The sequence below is a fragment of the Labeo rohita genome, chromosome 19 (assembly GCF_022985175.1).
Source record: "Labeo rohita strain BAU-BD-2019 chromosome 19, IGBB_LRoh.1.0, whole genome shotgun sequence".
NCBI classification, from domain to species: domain Eukaryota; kingdom Metazoa; phylum Chordata; class Actinopteri; order Cypriniformes; family Cyprinidae; genus Labeo; species Labeo rohita.
This window is the reverse complement of record NC_066887.1, coordinates 17,457,931-17,476,117: the sequence shown is the minus strand read 5'-3', so window position 1 is coordinate 17,476,117 and position 18,187 is coordinate 17,457,931. Positions and strand designations below refer to the sequence as shown.

Sequence of the window (18,187 nt, the reverse complement as noted above, 5' to 3'; positions counted from 1 at the left end):
CACTCAAAAGTAACCCATTATGTTTGCAAGATGATAAAATGAGATGTTCCATCTGTACAGTATAAGCAACAAAAAACATTTTAAAACATTCATTTCAGAATACCCAGAGAGCACTGAGATATAACAAAACTTCCGTATCTCGCTGGGAACGTTGGCAAAACATTCTTAGAATTCATATTTTTATTAGCTGGGTTTAAAGGATTAGTTCTCTTCCAGAATAAAAAATTTCTTGAAAATTTTCTCAGCCCTATGTCATCCAAGATGTTCTTTCTTCAAGGTTTTTGAGGAAAACATTCCAGGATTTTTCTCCATATAGTGGACTCCAATGGGAATCAACGGGTTGAAGGTCCAAATCTTCATCTCATTTTCTCCTCCAACTTTAAAAAAACACCCAACATCATTGTTTTGCCTTTTTTGTGAAGGGCATTTGACTTTCTTTGCATGTTTGCTTTGTAAACACTGGATCGAAACGTCCACCTATGTCACGTGTGACCTTTTCAACGTAACTACGTCATGCGTGAAGTCAAGCTAGTGCAAGATGAGCATTTGTGGTTAAAAAGTATTTAAAAAATTCATTTTTTTTTAAAATTACAGATTGTTTCGCTAGATAAGACCATTATTCCTCAGCTAGGTTCATGTAGAGCCCTTTGAAGCTGCACTGAAACTGCAATTTGGACCTTAAATCCCCATCAAAGTCCATTATCAAAAAACCTTTTTTTTTTTTTGACTGAAGAAAGAAAGACATGAACATCTTGGATGACATGGGGGTGAATAAATGATCAGGAAATTTTAATTCTGCAAGTGAACTAATCCTTCAGATATTGATATGAACATTTAATTCTGTTGATTAACAGTTTTATACATTTTAAGTTAAGTAAATAATTTGTGATTTAACTCAATTCAGAATGGGTAGAACCCAGAATCAGGGAAGAGCTAGAACAGCTAATGCAATATTATAAATATTGTTAAAAGAGCAGTTTACTCCCATAAAAAGGTGAACAAAATTTGTAAGATTCATTTTCAGTCACTTTTTCAGTTTATAATAAAACTTTTTGTGACCTTTTTGGTTCTGCAGTGAAATGTTTGTGGAAGCACATTATGACGAAATGTATCAAAAAGAGCCCTATGGGGATGATGAGAGTTGATTACATTCAAAATCACACTGCAAACCCAAGTATGAGTAACAGCCCTGGTTTAAACTGTGACTGCTTTTCGCTTTGCTTTTTTTTTGAGCTATGAGATAGGAAATATTCTTCTGAGAATGTCTGCCTCTGCAGGAAACAGTGCCCTAAGAAACTTAAGTCCTACTTTATGTTCCCCCAGAGTTTAAAGGAGTTTATGGTACCGGAGGCAAGCCCACTCCCATGTTTTCTAAGGAAGAGAAAAATGCATGAGCTCACAGTATGCCATCTCGGATAAAAGTGCCTTAAAATTTATCCTGACTCTGCAAAAGTGCTCCATGCCCGCTCTTATTTTCCCCCCTTGACAGGCTGGCATTTGGGCAGCCTAGTAACAGCTCCATAGCCGTATCTGTTCTCTCTGCCACTGTTTTTTTGCAGCTGTGAACAGAGAGGTCACAGCAATTGAGATAAAAATCAAGGGCTCTCTGAGCAAGGTCAAAAGGCATGAATTGAAGAGGAGGATGAGCCACCTTCCCATTTTGCTGAGATAAAGTGTAGATCTCTCATCGACGTGTGCTGGCGGATCACTGGTTTATCTGCTATGTTTTCTCACTCTCAAACCTAACATATTGCACACTCCACAGATATATGAGTCAAACGGCAAGGTTATCACGTAATTTCGTCCATCCATTTGACTCGAACGTGATATCAGTGCACTGAAGAGGTCAGGATTGTCTGTTGGGGGCATATTGAGTTTGAATTAAAAAAAAAAGCCTGGGGGAAGTCCTGTTCTGTTTTATTGCATTAAATTAATAATAATTAAAAAATGAATAAGAATCAAGTTTAACATACAGTACTAGCTGGTATTTATATAGATATACCATGCAAAAGTTTGATATCGAAAGTAGTGTCTTGTCAATGCTCACTTAAGACTGTATAGATAGGTGAGTTCAGACAGTTTTAATTGTAGTGTGTTTAAAGTGAGCACAACTTAAATACAGACATACATTTCAGAATATGGTGTATCCTTGATAATAATAACGTTGGATCTAAAATCAGCTGCTTTTAAAATATGGCTTTTTAACTTGCTCCCAGTGAGGGGTAAGTTGAGCCACATGGAGATAAACTCTGGTACACTTTATGCTGAAGTAAAACTAAATATTTTTACCTCATGCGATATCAAGGAAGAAAAATTCAATACAAATGACCTTTTAAAATCTATGTGTGAGCCTTATGATGGACTGACCATCCATATAGGGAGTTTCTCAACCTGTCAGAATAAAATAAAGTTGAACTTTGTGAATTAAAAAATAAATAAATACATTCATACATACATACATAAAAATAAACTACAACTGACCTTACAGACCTGGGCTAATAATACTCAACATCCCACTTATAAACATAGTGAAATACAATTTCATAAAAACTTCAATGGCCAGTTTTCATAAACAAGGCCTATTTAAAGTTTTCAAAACAAAGAATAAATATAAAATGTTTGGTCTAAACTTAATGAAACATGATGTAGAATTACAGTAAAATAATACTCTATAATCATAAGAAGTGGTGAGGCAAATTTACTTCACCACTGTTTTGAGGTCATGTTGATAAAGACGGTGAAATCGCAAACTAAAATGGAACCAACTTTGGAGGGGACCACCCTCCAAAGTTATAAGCTTAATTAATTATACAATATTAAATAAATGTGTAGCACTGTTACTGATTACAGATTACATGATGAAAACAGTAATTGGTAACATAATCTAGATTACTCATTTTAGGTAATGTAATGTAATGTAATCTAACTACGAAGTCTCGTCTGCTCACCAAAACTGCATTTATTTGAGCCAAAACAGTAAAATTCTGAAATACTTTTAAAAAACTCTAAAAAAAAATGTAATTTATTCTGTGATTTCAAAGCAGAATTTTTAGCATCATTACTCCAGTCACATGATCTTTCAGAAATCATTCTAATTTTCTGATTTGCTGCTTAAAAAGCATATTTATTATTATTATTATAATTATTATTATGTTGAAAACAGCTGAGTAGAATTTGCCCCCAACTTCATCCCATTAAAAAAAATTATTTTGACTCCATATTGGATTTTATTGCTTTTGAATGGTATAGTGTTACAAATGGTATAATGTTACAAAAGCTTTTTATTTGAGATAAATGCTGATTTTTGGATCTTACTATTCAAAGAATCCTGAAAAAATGTACTCAACTGTTTTAAATATTGATAATAATATATATAATAAAAAATGTTTCTTGAACAGCAAATCAGCATAGCCTTGTGGGCAGCGCGCCGACATATAACACTATTGTGGTCCGGGCGTCCCGTGTTCGAATCCTGACTCTAGGACATTTCCCGATGCTGTCCTGTCTGTAATATAGGCAAAATGCCAAAAAATAAATCTTAAAAAAACCCACAGGAATAAATTACATTTTAAAATAAATTGAAATAGAATGAATTTAAATTGTAAAATATTTCACAATATTCCCATATACAATATTTTGCTGTATTTTGGATCAAATCAATGCAGGCTTGGTTAGTAGAAGAGACTTTTTAAAAAAAAAAAAAAAAACTTTAAAGACTTTTGACTGGTAGTGTATTTCCATTTATTTTATAGACTAATTTTGTGCTCCACTAATGAGAATACATAGTATAAGTGCTTAATATAAGTGCATAGTTTATAGTACATCATTTGGGACACAGCTCATTTAGAAAGCTCATTTATAGATTTAAATGAATATAGTATCTCTTATTGTTCTTGATTCTAGAAACCATTAGATTCCCACAGGCAGACATTTAATGTGAAAACCTGAAGACAGAGTTTTATAATTGAATCCTGTATTACATTCTTTACAACCTTTACTGTGAAAAATAACTTACAATCCAATTCACAGTTGTGAATGATGGAGAGGCGTGTGGCCCAAAACGATGGTGACTACAGAGGGCCTGTTTAAAAATCTTTAAACTCTGTCTGACTCTCCAGAGGCCATAAAGATTAGAGATCTATCATCAGCACATTGGCTGTGCTTTTGTTCTGTATGTCCCTCATAAAGCAAACGGGACACTGATACCATAAAATACGGGCCATTTTACATTTGAGAGCTGCGGCCTCCCTCCTCCATTTCATTTTATTCCCGTTTAGCTTTACTGCCAGTTGTCTCCTCGCACCTGGCCGCTGTCTGTGAGCGCCTGCTGCAGGGTTTGTGTCAAGAACAGCTGGAGCGCATGTGGCACTTGGCTGGCTCCAATCTCGATGGCTAAGATGGATTAAGTGCTAACGCACCTCGTCACAACAGAGGGCTCGATTCGGAGAAGATAAATATATATATATATATATATATATATACACCCAGGAATCAGAAGGTGCTGGCTGAGCATGGGAAGAGGTGCATGACTCCCCTTTGCTGAAAACACACAGCTGTAGTTTGAATGTTAAATTGTGTGGAAGCACAGACATGGCAGAGTCTGTTTGATGATGAAGGTTTCAACAGAATAATCGCTAGTCAATATACACATGTGGGAACTGAAGGAATCAATCTTCCCAGGTAAGGAGGTATATTGCTCAGCACGCAGATGGAATATAAAGATCCATAGGGGGCTTATCCTAATGGCTTTCTGTCCGGAGGCTGAGGACAAGGTCATAAGAGACCTTAGCTATCTTAGATAATGTTCATCGTGTGCCATCACATGCCATTGAGCTGTATCTCTTTGACAGGGTGTGAATTGCCTGTAAACTTTACAGGTGAACAATTGGTTAAAGAATGATGACACTATATATGTTTTCAAAGTCACACTGGTATAGCTAAATAATCTCTATAGACTATGAAATGTAATATGTAAATGCAACATGTACTGTATTATCTAAACTGACAAGCATGTTAATTTAATATGATTACTTTTATTTACATTTATTATTTAAAAAATGCGTTTAAAATATTACACAGTGGTCATGAGCCCTAATATATATTATTCATTTGTCTGTTGCATTGTATTGTAAATATTTCATTTGTAGGCTTTTGTCAGGAAATGACTACTTACAAATTGTAGTCTGTTACTCATTACAGATTGCATGATGAAAACTGTAGTAATGTAATCTGACTACTTTTTAGAGTACTTTTATATTACTTTTGATCCAATTTATTTAAAACTTACCAATTAATATACCATATTGATATAAATGAAAACTGTAGTTAGTAATGTAATCTAGATTACTCATTTTAGGTAATGTAATCTGAATACTTTTTAGTACACTTTTATATTACTTTTGATCAAACATATTTAAAACTTACAATTAAACATACCATATTAATATAAAAAGTTGAACAGTAAAACAGTAAAGTTAAACAGATACAGTTGAACAGTAAAACATAATTTTTTTTAGATTTTATTTGTGTACCTGCAAGTCAATTGATTGAAAAGTGAAATTCATCTGCAATGTTTCAAGCAAATATTTTATTCTGAGAGGTAACAAAAAATGTTCAGGAATCCCTTCATTAAGCACATACTAATAAACATGAAAACAACAATGACAATAAATATTAAAATTAATGCCGTCAAACGATTAATCATGATTATTATGTATATATAAATACACACACAAATTTACATGTATTTACATGTATGTATTTATAGTCATGTAATTGATAATATATATAATTTTTTTAATAAATATAAACATATTTTTCTTAAATATATACATGGATGTGTATTTATATATACATAATAAATATACACAGTACACACACACATATTGTACTGTGTAAAAAAAACAAAACATTTATTTTAAATGCGATTAATCACGATTAATCGTTTAACAGCACTAATTAAAATTTTTGTAAATATTTTATAATTTACAGCCCTTGTGTGAATAACGTGTTATCATGTAATCCATGAAAAATAACTTTAATCTGATTACAAGCATTTTAAAATGTAACATACTAATTACAAGAACTTACTTTTTGGAGTCTGATTACATAAACCAGATGTAATTAGTTACTACCCAGCATTGTATATACATATGTGACCCTGGACCACAAAACCAGTCACAAGGGTCAATTTTTCAAAGATTTATACATCATCTGAAAGCTGAATAAATGAGCTTGTTAGGATAGAACAGTATTTGGTCGAGTTACCACTATTTGAAAATCTGTAATCTGAGGATGCAAAAAAATCTAAATATTGAGAAAATCACCTTTAAAGTTGTACAGATGAAGTTCTTAGCAATGCATTTTACTAATCAAAAATTAAGTTTTGATATAATTATGGTAGGAAATTTACAAAATATCTTCATGGAACATGATCTTTACTTAATATCCTAATGATTTTTGGCTTAAAGGAAAAAATGATCATTTTGACCCATACAGTGGAATTTTGGCTATTGCTACAAACATACCTGTGCTACTTAAGACTGGTTTTGTGGTCCAGGGTCATATATATTATTTACAGTGATTATTTGCAATTACTTGGACTAATTAATAAGGATGTCTAATGCTATGTCATGCATTCTGACTTATTTTTACTGCTAAATAATTGGATTCTCATTCTAAAATGACCAGTCTCAAAAAACGAGTTGGATGTATTTCTGTTCCAAATACACTCTTTTGGGGTTTTGGAATGTTTTTTTCAAGTATAGTCCTGTATGACATCACAAAGGGTGGGATTCCTTGTATGCGCACTTTTCCCAGAACAGCACAAACACACATCAACCAGAGCGAAAGCAAGAGCACAGCCAATGACAAGTTTCATTCGGATTACAGAAGTCGCCATATATGGCTGGATCTGACTTTTAGCCATAGTTAATTTGGGTCCTGTTTTACTAACAGCTTGCGCCAGTGCAAACCATCTTATGCTGTTAAAATAGTACTGTCAGGATTTACTAAAGATGTGCAGTGAAGAATTAGTGCTGCAAAGGCTTGGACATTTTTGACCTTATTGAATATGAATTTGTAGATGTTTTCCTTTCAGACACACAATTTATGGGAGGAGAGTATTAAAATGAATCACGCAACGCAAGCGCTTGTCAAATTACTAGTATTTGCGCCATTATTTAACGCCCAAAAAAACGTCTTAAAGCAGGCAGTTATTTGCGCTGCTCCTGGTAGAGAGTCAGGTCATTATGGAAATGATCTGGCTATGTCTGTATTCTTCAATGTGTGCATTGTTACTAAATCACACACAGAATTTCCCCTCCCATCTGTGCTTTTATGGAATTGCGCTTTAATGGTAATTTGCCCTTTTTTTCCAAAAGCAGACAGCTGACAGATTTCACACTTACATATATAGAAATCTCTATGTATAGTTATCAAGAGCATTACTAATCAGGATTTTTAGTAAACACCAAACAAGTCTCCTCGAAGAGTGGCTGTACATTTTTTTTAGTAGTCCTAGTGCCAGCACAGAGCAGTATTAAAGAGTCCAGGAAAAGCACAACACTATACCTGTACCTGTGTCTACACTTGATTCACATTACTGCTCGCAGCTCTGAGAGCCTAATCTGGGTAGAGCGGAGTACGCAGCAGTGCCACAGCATTTTAAGTGCTCTCTGAATTATGGATATCCCTCAGAGTGCATTTTCCTGTCCTCTTGTTTGATATCACTCCAGTCCATTTTGGTACTATATAAATATGACACCTATTAAAGCCAGCTAATGGCTTATTGCTGTACAGGGGGATCTCACTCAGTGAGAGAATTAGCCGGGTTAATGAGTCGAAATGTAGTGCTTCTCATATACCAAAACACCCTAGATGCCCTCATCCGCTTGCGTTTCAGCTGTACTTCAGCAGGTTAGATGTTTTTCTCTTTTTTGACCTGATGCATAGTACAAGGACAGATTTCGAGAGTACAAATGAGGCTCTCAGGAAAGCTCAGTATTACAGAGAGAAAAATCGCTGGCCTAATAGCACATGGAAGAAACAGCCTTGAGTTTGCGTGCTGTTGGACTGAAAGCCCTGGCATCAAGACTGCATTTCACAATAGCACTAAACGTTCATACCAGTGTGCTTTAGCCACACTGAGGTGCTCTGTCACGGCTGACTGTAATGGCTCGCAATTCACTTACGCCTTATTTTAGTAAATGGGAGAGGATATCGATGTGGATCATACTTGTCTTCCCCCCAAATCTATCTTGTTTATAGAGGGGACTTTTTTTGTAGGAACACTCCCAGGGGAGGGTCTAGAGAAGTTGAAAGGAGCCTTGTTCTGCTTTCCTTTCAGCCTCACTTTTCATTATGTTCAATGATTTTTGTCATTGCACATCTAGGATGAGAAACTCTAACAGCAGTAAAGTGAAAAAGGAACTGAGTCAAATGAAGTGGGGTGGTTTAGTGGGTTCCTGGGAACAGTCAGCTGCAAAACAGAATTTAATAAATAAGATTTAATAAGATTTAATAAAACACCTGATTTGCCTTCTGAAAACCCCCCACAGCTTGCAAGAATCCATTTAAATCAAAATTTAACACTGGAATTTTCTATTTGTAGTCTCTAGCAATTTGGTAGTCTCAAGGTAACCGTAAAAGATACTATCCCTAAAGGATTTTTAGAAACAGTACGTTCATCCTGTTTATCTATTTAGCATTTTACTTATCAATACTACATTTGGTGTAAATTATACCCTTAACCCAATTTAACCAACCCATAATTTTGCATAGGTGAGTTTTGCAAAGACAAGCACTGCTAATATTTCCTTCAGAAAATTATGTATTAAGTGTGATAAATTGAGATATAGTTTGAGACATATTTTGATAAAGTAAGTTTTAATTTAGTTTTTGGAAATATTGTACTGTGTAATTTAGAAGTTTTTAGGATCAAGAAAGTGGTTAGTAAATGAGCTACACTGCCTATAAATACACTAAAAATATTTTTTCAAAGTTGTAAATAAAAATTATTGGAGTACATTGTACAAAAAGGCACTATTTCAGTGTTTCTACTTCACATTTACAGTTTTATGCAAAAGTTTAGGAACCCCTTGCAGAATCTGTGAAAAGGTGAATAATTTTAATAAAAGAGAGATCATACAAAATGCATGTTATTTTTTAGTTAGTACTGTCCTGAGTAAGATATTTTACATAAAAGATGTTTACATATAGAGCTGGGGGGTGAAAACTTTTGGAATTTGAAGATCAAGGTAAATTGTACTTAATTTGTCTTCCGGGAAACATGCAGGTATCTTCTGTTGCTTCCAAAGGGCAGTACTAAATGGGGGGGAAAAAATTATATTTCAACAAAATAAGAAAAATTTGGACATCTTCATCCTGTTTAAAAGTTTTCACACCCTGGCTCTTAATGCATTGTGTTTCCTTCTGGAGCATCAGTGAATGTTTGAACCTTTTTTAAAAGTTGTGTTAGAGTCCCTCAGTTTGCCTCAGTGTGAAACGATGGATCTCAAAATTTGGGTTAAATTTGAATAATTTCAGCTATTTTTTGGTCTTGTGGACTATAATACATCTTTTATGTAAAATATCTTACTCAGGACAGTACTTAATAAAAAAAAAAAAACATGCATTTCGTATGATCTCTGTTATTTTGTTAAAATTATTCACATTTTCACAGATTCTGCAAGGGTGTCATGTATTGCTTGCATTTCTTTGTAATTATTTGTGAAATTTAGCAATTTCTAAGTGCAAATTGTTTAAAAGTAAATCCTACAAAAACATTTTTTAGTCTACGAAGATGCTAATAAAATCTGTTTGTGAAATAGTAAAATAAAATATTTTTCTTATTATGTATCTTTTAGCATTGCTCCATACGAATTTAAACATATTTACATGCAAACTAATATTTTGTAAAAAGAAAAACTTGAAAACCTAAACTGACACACTACGGCAGTTGCCAAAGGAAAGGGTCAAATATAAGTTTTGTGGTCATTATACAAAAAGATATGCAGGAGATTATGTAAAATAATTGGTTAATTACCTATCAGACCTCACTGAGCCATTTTAAAGAGGTTTAAGGAAGTGGCCACAGAAGATTTGAGTTTTGCAGTCACCAAAGGATTAAAAGTCATTTTTCAAAACAAACAATGTTGATATTTCTGAAAGCCCTTCAGGAAAGAATGAGTGCCATCTTGAATCTTTCATTCTGAAAAACTTTTATGAATAATATCTGGTCTTGGTTACTAATTCAACATCTATTTTTTTTTTAATTCCAAATTTTACTTCCAAAGTAACGTTTGAGTCTTCAGTCTGGTGCTTCCGTAGGGAATACCCATCCTATTGGCAAACATGATGAGTTTTAATGAAGAAAAGTTTTAATTCATCCTCACGGAGGAACGTTAATTACCTTGGCAAATAACCAGAACTTATACAGAGTTGAAAAGACTCAGATCCATTCTTATCCCCCATGTCCTTTTCCTATCTTGGCTAAATTCCATCCAGATACTGGCAGGCATTTAAAAAACAACTGACCTCCTGCACTCTGGGAAACAACGATTAGGCAGTTAAGCAAGCTTGATTTCTTCCTCTTTCCCCTGTGCCACTGACCACAGCCATCTGGCATGCTGAACAGAACTGTGCGCTCTATCTCGCCATCTTTCTATATTTCCACCTCTTTTATTTGCCAGCTAGACAGTATTCAGTGATGGGGATGTGTTCATAATTCATTTTTCTGGGTGCTTTGTCACATCAGAATAGGGCTATTTCATTTCTTTTGCAGCAGAGAAAGCTAAATAATATGTAATTATTGGATTCTTGGGTTGTGTGGATGATATTCAAAGCAGAATTACATCTGCATATCAATATATTGACACTGAAAGGAAACTTGAAGGAGATTTATGCAACAGCAACAGCTTGTTTCACCCATAAACAAACCTGCATTGAACACACATGAAAATAGCTTCAGTCATAACAATAATTTCAGAGTACGAAGAAATGGCTTTTGTTAAACATCCCGTTTAGGTTTGGTATATAAATAAATGACTTGTAAATAATGTCTTACCCCATTTTCTGAGAAAGCATGGTCCGCTAGGGACTCGTGGGCTGCGTGTGTGTAAGTGCATGTGCGACCAAATGCCCCCACAAGGATGTTAAACCTTAAATCAACTATGTTGATGTTTGGGTTAGTGTTAGTCCCCACGCAATAAACTGCTTAATGAACATGCTAAATAGTGTCTTAATGAAATGTAAAAATGCAGAAAGGTCATTAGCCCGGTGTAAAAAACAACAGAAGTCAATAAAAAGGCCCAAATGAGAAAACAAAGTGTCTGCAAATGAACAGTTAGAACTGAATGGAATGGTTATAATGTAACAGTAACACTTAACAAAATAAGGTGTCATAACATTAGTTGATGCATTAAAGGGGACATCGGATATAAAATTCACTTTCCATATAAATGTGTTTTAACAGTGTGTGGACACAACCACCCTACAATGATAAAAATCCATTCACTCCCCAAAAACCTAAACAGTCTCAAGCCATTTTGATTTTCTGAGCAGTATGACATCATATTGCTCACGCCCCGCCCACGACTGTCCCATATTAGCATATTTCCACCCTCAGCCAGTTGTACGCTGTCCGCCATTTACTCCGTGCTGTTTTGTATTTGGATGCAAAAGTGAACACAATAGTCTTCATTTTCTTTGACAATAGAGCCACTAAGGATGCATTTTTTCACCAACGAAAACGAGACGATAATGAAACAAAAACTCATTTTGAATGACAAAAACTATGATGAAAATCTATTGACATTTTCGTCAACAAACAAAAACGAGACGAAAATATTAGGAAGGGGCGATTTGGGAAGAGATTCATTCAAAATGAATCTGATGAATCATTTGAACTGTATCATAAGCTGGCATACATTTGCTGCACGTCTCATAAGACATTCAAAAATGTCAATATCTGGGAGTAAGAGAACAGCAGACATATGGATAAATTTGATAATGCAAAAGAGAACTCTATTTGGTCTGGTTTTCTGAGTGCAGACACCAAAGCATCAACTCTCACACAACACACGAGTACTCTTTTGCATCGCATGAGCGGAGAAATACACACAAAATGATGTCAGATTGTCCGTTTTTAAAGAGCTTTCACGTAAACACACTCGGTTACATCTTTTGTCTGTGGCACTGATGTTAATCAAGCCAAAAAAAAAAAAAAAAAAAAGAAAGAAAATCACTCACTGCTCTTGACTGAATCACTTTAGTAGCTCTAATAAAGAATAATCTAAATTTATTTATATAAATAAATATGTCTGCTTGAATGAATGAAGGATGTGGTAAACAAGTTATAAAGAAACAAGTTATAAAGAATGCATAATTAGTCTAGATAACCATTGTTATTTCATTGAAAAAAAGACCACACCAGTTAAATTGGTGTGTTTATCTTGATAAAACCTTCATATTTTAAACCTAAACAAACCTATGGTAATTTTAGAGAAGTGCATAATAGATGCATTACACTAACTAAACCCATTAGATTTTAACAGACTAAATCTACTGTAGACTAAAACTAGATTAAAACTAAAATAATTCAGAAGACCAAAATATGACAAAAACTAAATGGCATTTTAGTCAAAAGCCTATGACTAAAATTAATGGGGTGCTATTATGCTTTTTTACTTTTTGAATTTCAGTCTGTGTGTGGTGTGAATGTTTGGGCATAAAAAAGATCTACAGAGTTACAAATCTCAAAGTCCACTCCAAAGGGAAATATTTTGTTTTTAAAAAATCCCTTTTCAAGAACTACAACAAACGGCTCCTTTGGACTGCAGCATTTGATTTCCGGATGTTATGATGTTACAACATGGCCCATTAGAATATCGGTGATGATGTTCTTTGCTCGTTTTCTGTTGCTGCTTTTTGTATAACTAAGGAAATGTAAGCATTATAATTAGTAAATTATAATGTTTTTATTCAATTTTTGTCATGTTAAATACAACTTAAGTCATATTAAAAACATTAGGCTGTTTTTAGTCTTATGCTGGAGCTGGTTTCGGGCAATGAAACGAAGTATGTAAATAAATTAAATAAATTAGCACGATAATATCATGTATTGGCGATCTCGCAGGCTGATGACAGGACCCAACACTAGTGTAGTGCATTATTTACTCACTCTCCATGCATCCTAGGTGTATGAGACTTCCTTCTTTCAGATGAATGCAATCAAGAGTTATATTACAGATTATCCTGGCACTCCCAAGCTGTTTGCCAATCACAATGCACTGGGAGAGCTAACCAATCACGACACATTTCGTTTTTCGGAAGGCGGGCCTTCATCAAACATGGAACTAATCGAGCCATTTGTGCCAGGCTAGGGAGAAAGGTATTGCAATAATGTAAATTATGTGAAAAATAACACGTTTTTCGAACCACCAAGCATGAGAGCATGTTCTGGTACACCCCCAAGACAAAATCAAGACTTTGTAAAAGAGCACAATAGGACCCCTTTAAAGAAACACGCACCAATTCGGGTCGCTGTGAACAGAGCTGTTTTTGATAAGGTAAAAAGGGTGTTGTTTTAGATGACCATTGAGGATTTTTAACCAGAGTATTTTGCAGATATGAAGACCCTAAAGAATCGGCATGGGCATCCAATGTCCCCTTTAACATTTGTTACAATATTTATTCATCGTTAAGGTTAATTACAAAACTACAACAGGTCCATAAAGTAATATTAACAGACAAATTTTGATTTCAATAATGTATAAATAAATACTGAAATTACATTAACAAAAATTAATAATAGAATTTTCATTACCAGTGTTAACTAATGCAGTTAACTAATGCTAACAAATGCAAGCTTACTGTAAAGTGTTAACAGCAATATTGTGTGTTAATGTGTTAATTTTGCCAGTCCTACATTAGAACCTTATGATTAACTGCAAGCTGTTATTTAACAACTAAATATGGCAACTATTCTTCCACTTGAACAGATGCATCAGTGCGTTTTAAAGGCATTTTATGAGTTGAACTGCATGCCGAAAAATTGGTTGCATAAGGAGTTGAAGCGATTCAGGCTGTTCTTATTTGTTCTTAAAATAATGGCCCGTTTTAGGTTGGAATCCTCCTGCTTGGAAAGAAAAACTGAGTAATTTTTCAGCCAAATATCTTCTCTGAAAATGATATGTGTTGTGACAGAACATAGTAAGAGGCCTGAGGCGGTACATACACTCCACGTCCCAATAAATCAGAACTCAAACTACATGTACACCAGGGCAGTCTGTGGAGACTTGGCTGCTGTTAATCTGAGGTAATGTCAACACAGCTGAGTGGATCCAGAGGTTTAGTAGCTATTCCTGGTATCTGTCTGTCTGTCTATCAGAGAAATACCCCCACTGTGATCTAAAGAGAGGTGTTGAGAGCAAACATTCTGAAACCTAGTTACACAGAGCAAACGGGTTTTAAATTGCATGAGAAAAAGAGGCAAAAAGGAATGCTAATTACGATCTTAGCTACTGAACTGAAAATACATAACATACGTTACGTTGACAACTAAATGATTAACCATCTTTAATGTGTTTTTCTCTTCCTCACCCTTCTGCTTTATTGCGATTGCATTTTCTTATAATAAAGTGCTGACAGAGTTGAGAATGCAGATGGTAAACTGTTAGCATGGCATATTGTTGCTGGTAAGTTGGCAGAGACTGTTTGACCTACAGTTTTGTATAAAAATGTTACAAGGCACTCTGGGCTAATAAAAGCAGTTTTGACATGCCAGTGCTGTAGGTTAACAGCCAGAGTCTAGCTCTGATATATCATGCTCAAGGTCCAAAATTAACAGTCGCCAAGAGCCAAATGAGAGGATAAAATGACTTTGGCAACTGAATTACTCAGGAATTATAACATAATATGGTTTAAAGGGATAGTTCACCCCAAAATTAAAATCGTGTCATTAATTACTCACCCTCATGTCGTTCCAAACCATCTTTGGAACACAAGTTAAGATATTTTTGAAGAAATCTAAAAGCTTGCTGATCCTGTATAGACAACAGCGCAACTACCTCATTCAAGACCCAGAAAGATAGTAAGGAAATCATTAGAAGGAAGCCAGTTCTTAAGGAAACAGTTAACCAAAAATTAAAATTCTGACATTAATTACTCACCCTCAAGTTTTCCAAAACCATAAAACTGAACACAGTTGTGACCCTGGACCACAAAACCAAAGTCATAAGGGTCAATTTTTTGAAATTTAGATTTAAACATCATCTGAAAGCTGAATAAATAAGCTTTTCATTGATGTATGGTTTGTTAGGATAGGACAATGTTTGGCCAAGATACAACTATTTAAAAATCTGGAATCTGAGGGTGCAAAATAAATCAAAATATTGAGAAAATCACCTTTAAAGTTCTCCAAATGAAGTTGGCAATGCATATTACTAATCAAAAATTACGTTTTGATGTATTCACAGTAGAAAATTACAAAATATCTTCATGGAACATGATCTTTACCTAATATCCTAATGATTTTTGGCATAGAAGAAAAAGTCGATCATTTTGACCCATACAATGTATTTTTGGCTATTGCTACAAAAATACATGTGCTACTTAAGACTGGTTTTGTGGTCCAGGGTCACAATTAAGGATATTTTTGATGAAATCCGAGAGCTTACTCTGTACTCTCATGAATGCTTGTCGAAGACTGACACGAAAGAGAAAAATTGTTGAATAAAGTTCAAAGTATTATTTTTTTTTTAAGTTTCATTTTTGAGTGAACAATCCCTATAAGTCAAACTGTAAAAATGATCTACCCTTAGCAATGTACTGTAAGTGATTCAAACTAAAAGATGTCTACTAAATCAAGGAAGGATATAGAAACTGTCTACTAAAGTGGAAAATTTAACATTAGAAGTTGATCTATAATGGCTAGTATTTTTTTCAGACTAGAATTGCATGACTTCTTTTATACCCAGCACCTCCCAAATGAAGAATAAAAAAAAATAAATTTTAGCCTTTTCTTTTAGATGATTGGACAGTGGAGACTGACAGGAAAGTGTTGGGTGGAGAGCAGGGGAGCAGGATCGGCAAAAGACCTTGTGTCGGCCAGAGGCGCAGTTGTGTTATATGTCAGTGCGCTAACCACACAGTTATAGGCACTGACTACAAAATATATTTTTTTCATTCTATAGCACTTTTTAGAGAATAAAAAATTGAATTACTTTCAAAAAATATTCCCATTTTACAAAGGAAAAAAAGATAGATATTGATACAGTATACATAGTTTCATGTCCAGTAAAAATTATTTACGGCCAGCAAATTTTAAAAAGCCGACATAAAATTCTAAGTCTGTTGCATTTTCCTACAATTTTTTAATGTTTTTTTTGTGTGTGTGTGTTTACAGATAAAGTCAGCATCTGAGAGCATGGGTTGGCAAGAGACCCTATGGCTTTTGACATCATTTATCTTGGTGAGTGGACCGTAACATCACATTCATTATTCAACTTAATGCATATTTGTTTTATATGTTCTTGTAGTGAAATTAATCCAAAATACATTGTTGTGCTTAACTTTGACATTTAAACCATTTGAACCAAACTTTCACTGGCCACTAAAGTTTTTATTTTTTTAAAACTGTCATTAGATGATTTCTCTCCTGATTACTCCACCCCCACCCCCAAAACTATCCAGTAGAAAAAATCCATTACTCACTAATTGCTCCAGTTTGGTAATTACAAGTGGAGGTGACCTGAAAACCCACAGAACTCTTGAGGCATGAAATGGTGGCTCCAAAGAGTTCCATCAGTGCTGGTATCAGAGCAGCTGGCTCTGTGTCAGAATGATGAAATGGGAGCATATGAATCCCTCTGCATGCAGTACATTAGTACCATGTTAACACTGCAACTATAGTCACAAACAAGCCAATAGTATACATTGCTAACTGTATGTGGACATTAATATGTCTAAGTCCTCTCTGTTTATTTCTGACCTTGAAGCTACTTTCCCATGACTGCATATAAATCTAACTTAGTGGAATAGTAATGAGCTTGCAGGATAGCACATCACATTTAAAAGTATAATGGGAAATGGCATTTAATTAAAGCTTGAATAAACAACAAAACTGATAGCAAGGGTGTGGATTGGTATTAATGGGTGTATAAAGAAGTTTACTAAATTTTTTTTTTTACTAAAAAAGTGCCATATTTTTTTCTATAGATGTTTTGAAACATGATGTTATCCGTTCTTGACATTCAGTTTCTATTGAAGGACAAATGGTTTTCCTGACTGACTTGGGTGGTGGCCTGGTGGTCGTATGTATGACGTCATTTACTTCAAAGTTTGGAGTGACATCATATGTACGGCTGCTAAACTGCTACATGGGACATCAGAAACCTCACAGATGAATTTGGTGTTGTAAATGCGTTATTGTGTGCAGGTAAGGCAGACGCACAGCACTAAAGAAGCCGCCACAGATTTTTCTAAATTTGTTTAATGGCATTAATGGGAAGGTGGGTTTGAGAGGTTCTGCCATAGTTAAGATCTTCGCACAAAGACATCAAAGTTTAAGTCGTAAATGAATGTAGAATTCATTACTGTGCGGTGTCTAAAAGGGGGAAAAGTAAAGTACTTTTGAATTGGCTCTTTGACTTCCCATTGAACTGTAAGATGACTCATACCAGCAACACAATGGTTAGAGATGCGCTTTGAATTCTGATATCAAGCCCGTCTTTGTGGGTGAAGCTTTATCCCTGTAACTCTTTGCTAGAAATGCACCAATGGCTGTGAAGAATTTCTTATCTTCATAATACTGATATGAGCAGAGGAATGTATCTGGCCGGTTTGCATGTGTGAAATCGTACCTCTTAAAATGTCAAGTGCCCATGTGGTGTCCTCAGAATTGAGTAGGTGTGCATATGAGGTCGCAAGGGGGGATAAAAAAGACTGTGGTGTGTTTGTGCTGTGGTTGTGTGCCATTCGGAAATGAATGGAGAATGGCTTTTAAATCCCAGTCTAATTCCTGAGGTTGAATTGAGGTAACAAACAGGGATTATACAACATATGGATTACTCCTAGAAACATTACATAATAGTCAGTGTTTGAAATGTCAGTTATAGCAGTTTGTATTTAATATATACATATTTCCATGAATTTAATTATTTAAAATCATTTACGAAGCTAATCTATG

The 18,187-nt window shown here is 34.6% G+C and overlaps 1 protein-coding gene across 1 annotated transcript in view; it reads left to right on the top strand.

The window, feature by feature from the left end:
- Positions 1–18,187, top strand: part of calcr (calcitonin receptor) — a 75,617-nt gene that overhangs the window by 16,089 nt on the left and 41,341 nt on the right. Inside the window, exon 2 of the mRNA XM_051137552.1 lies at positions 16,406–16,471. Within this exon, the coding sequence (XP_050993509.1) occupies positions 16,427–16,471 (45 nt within the window). The 5' untranslated portion in view covers positions 16,406–16,426. The remainder of the gene's footprint in view (positions 1–16,405; positions 16,472–18,187) is intronic.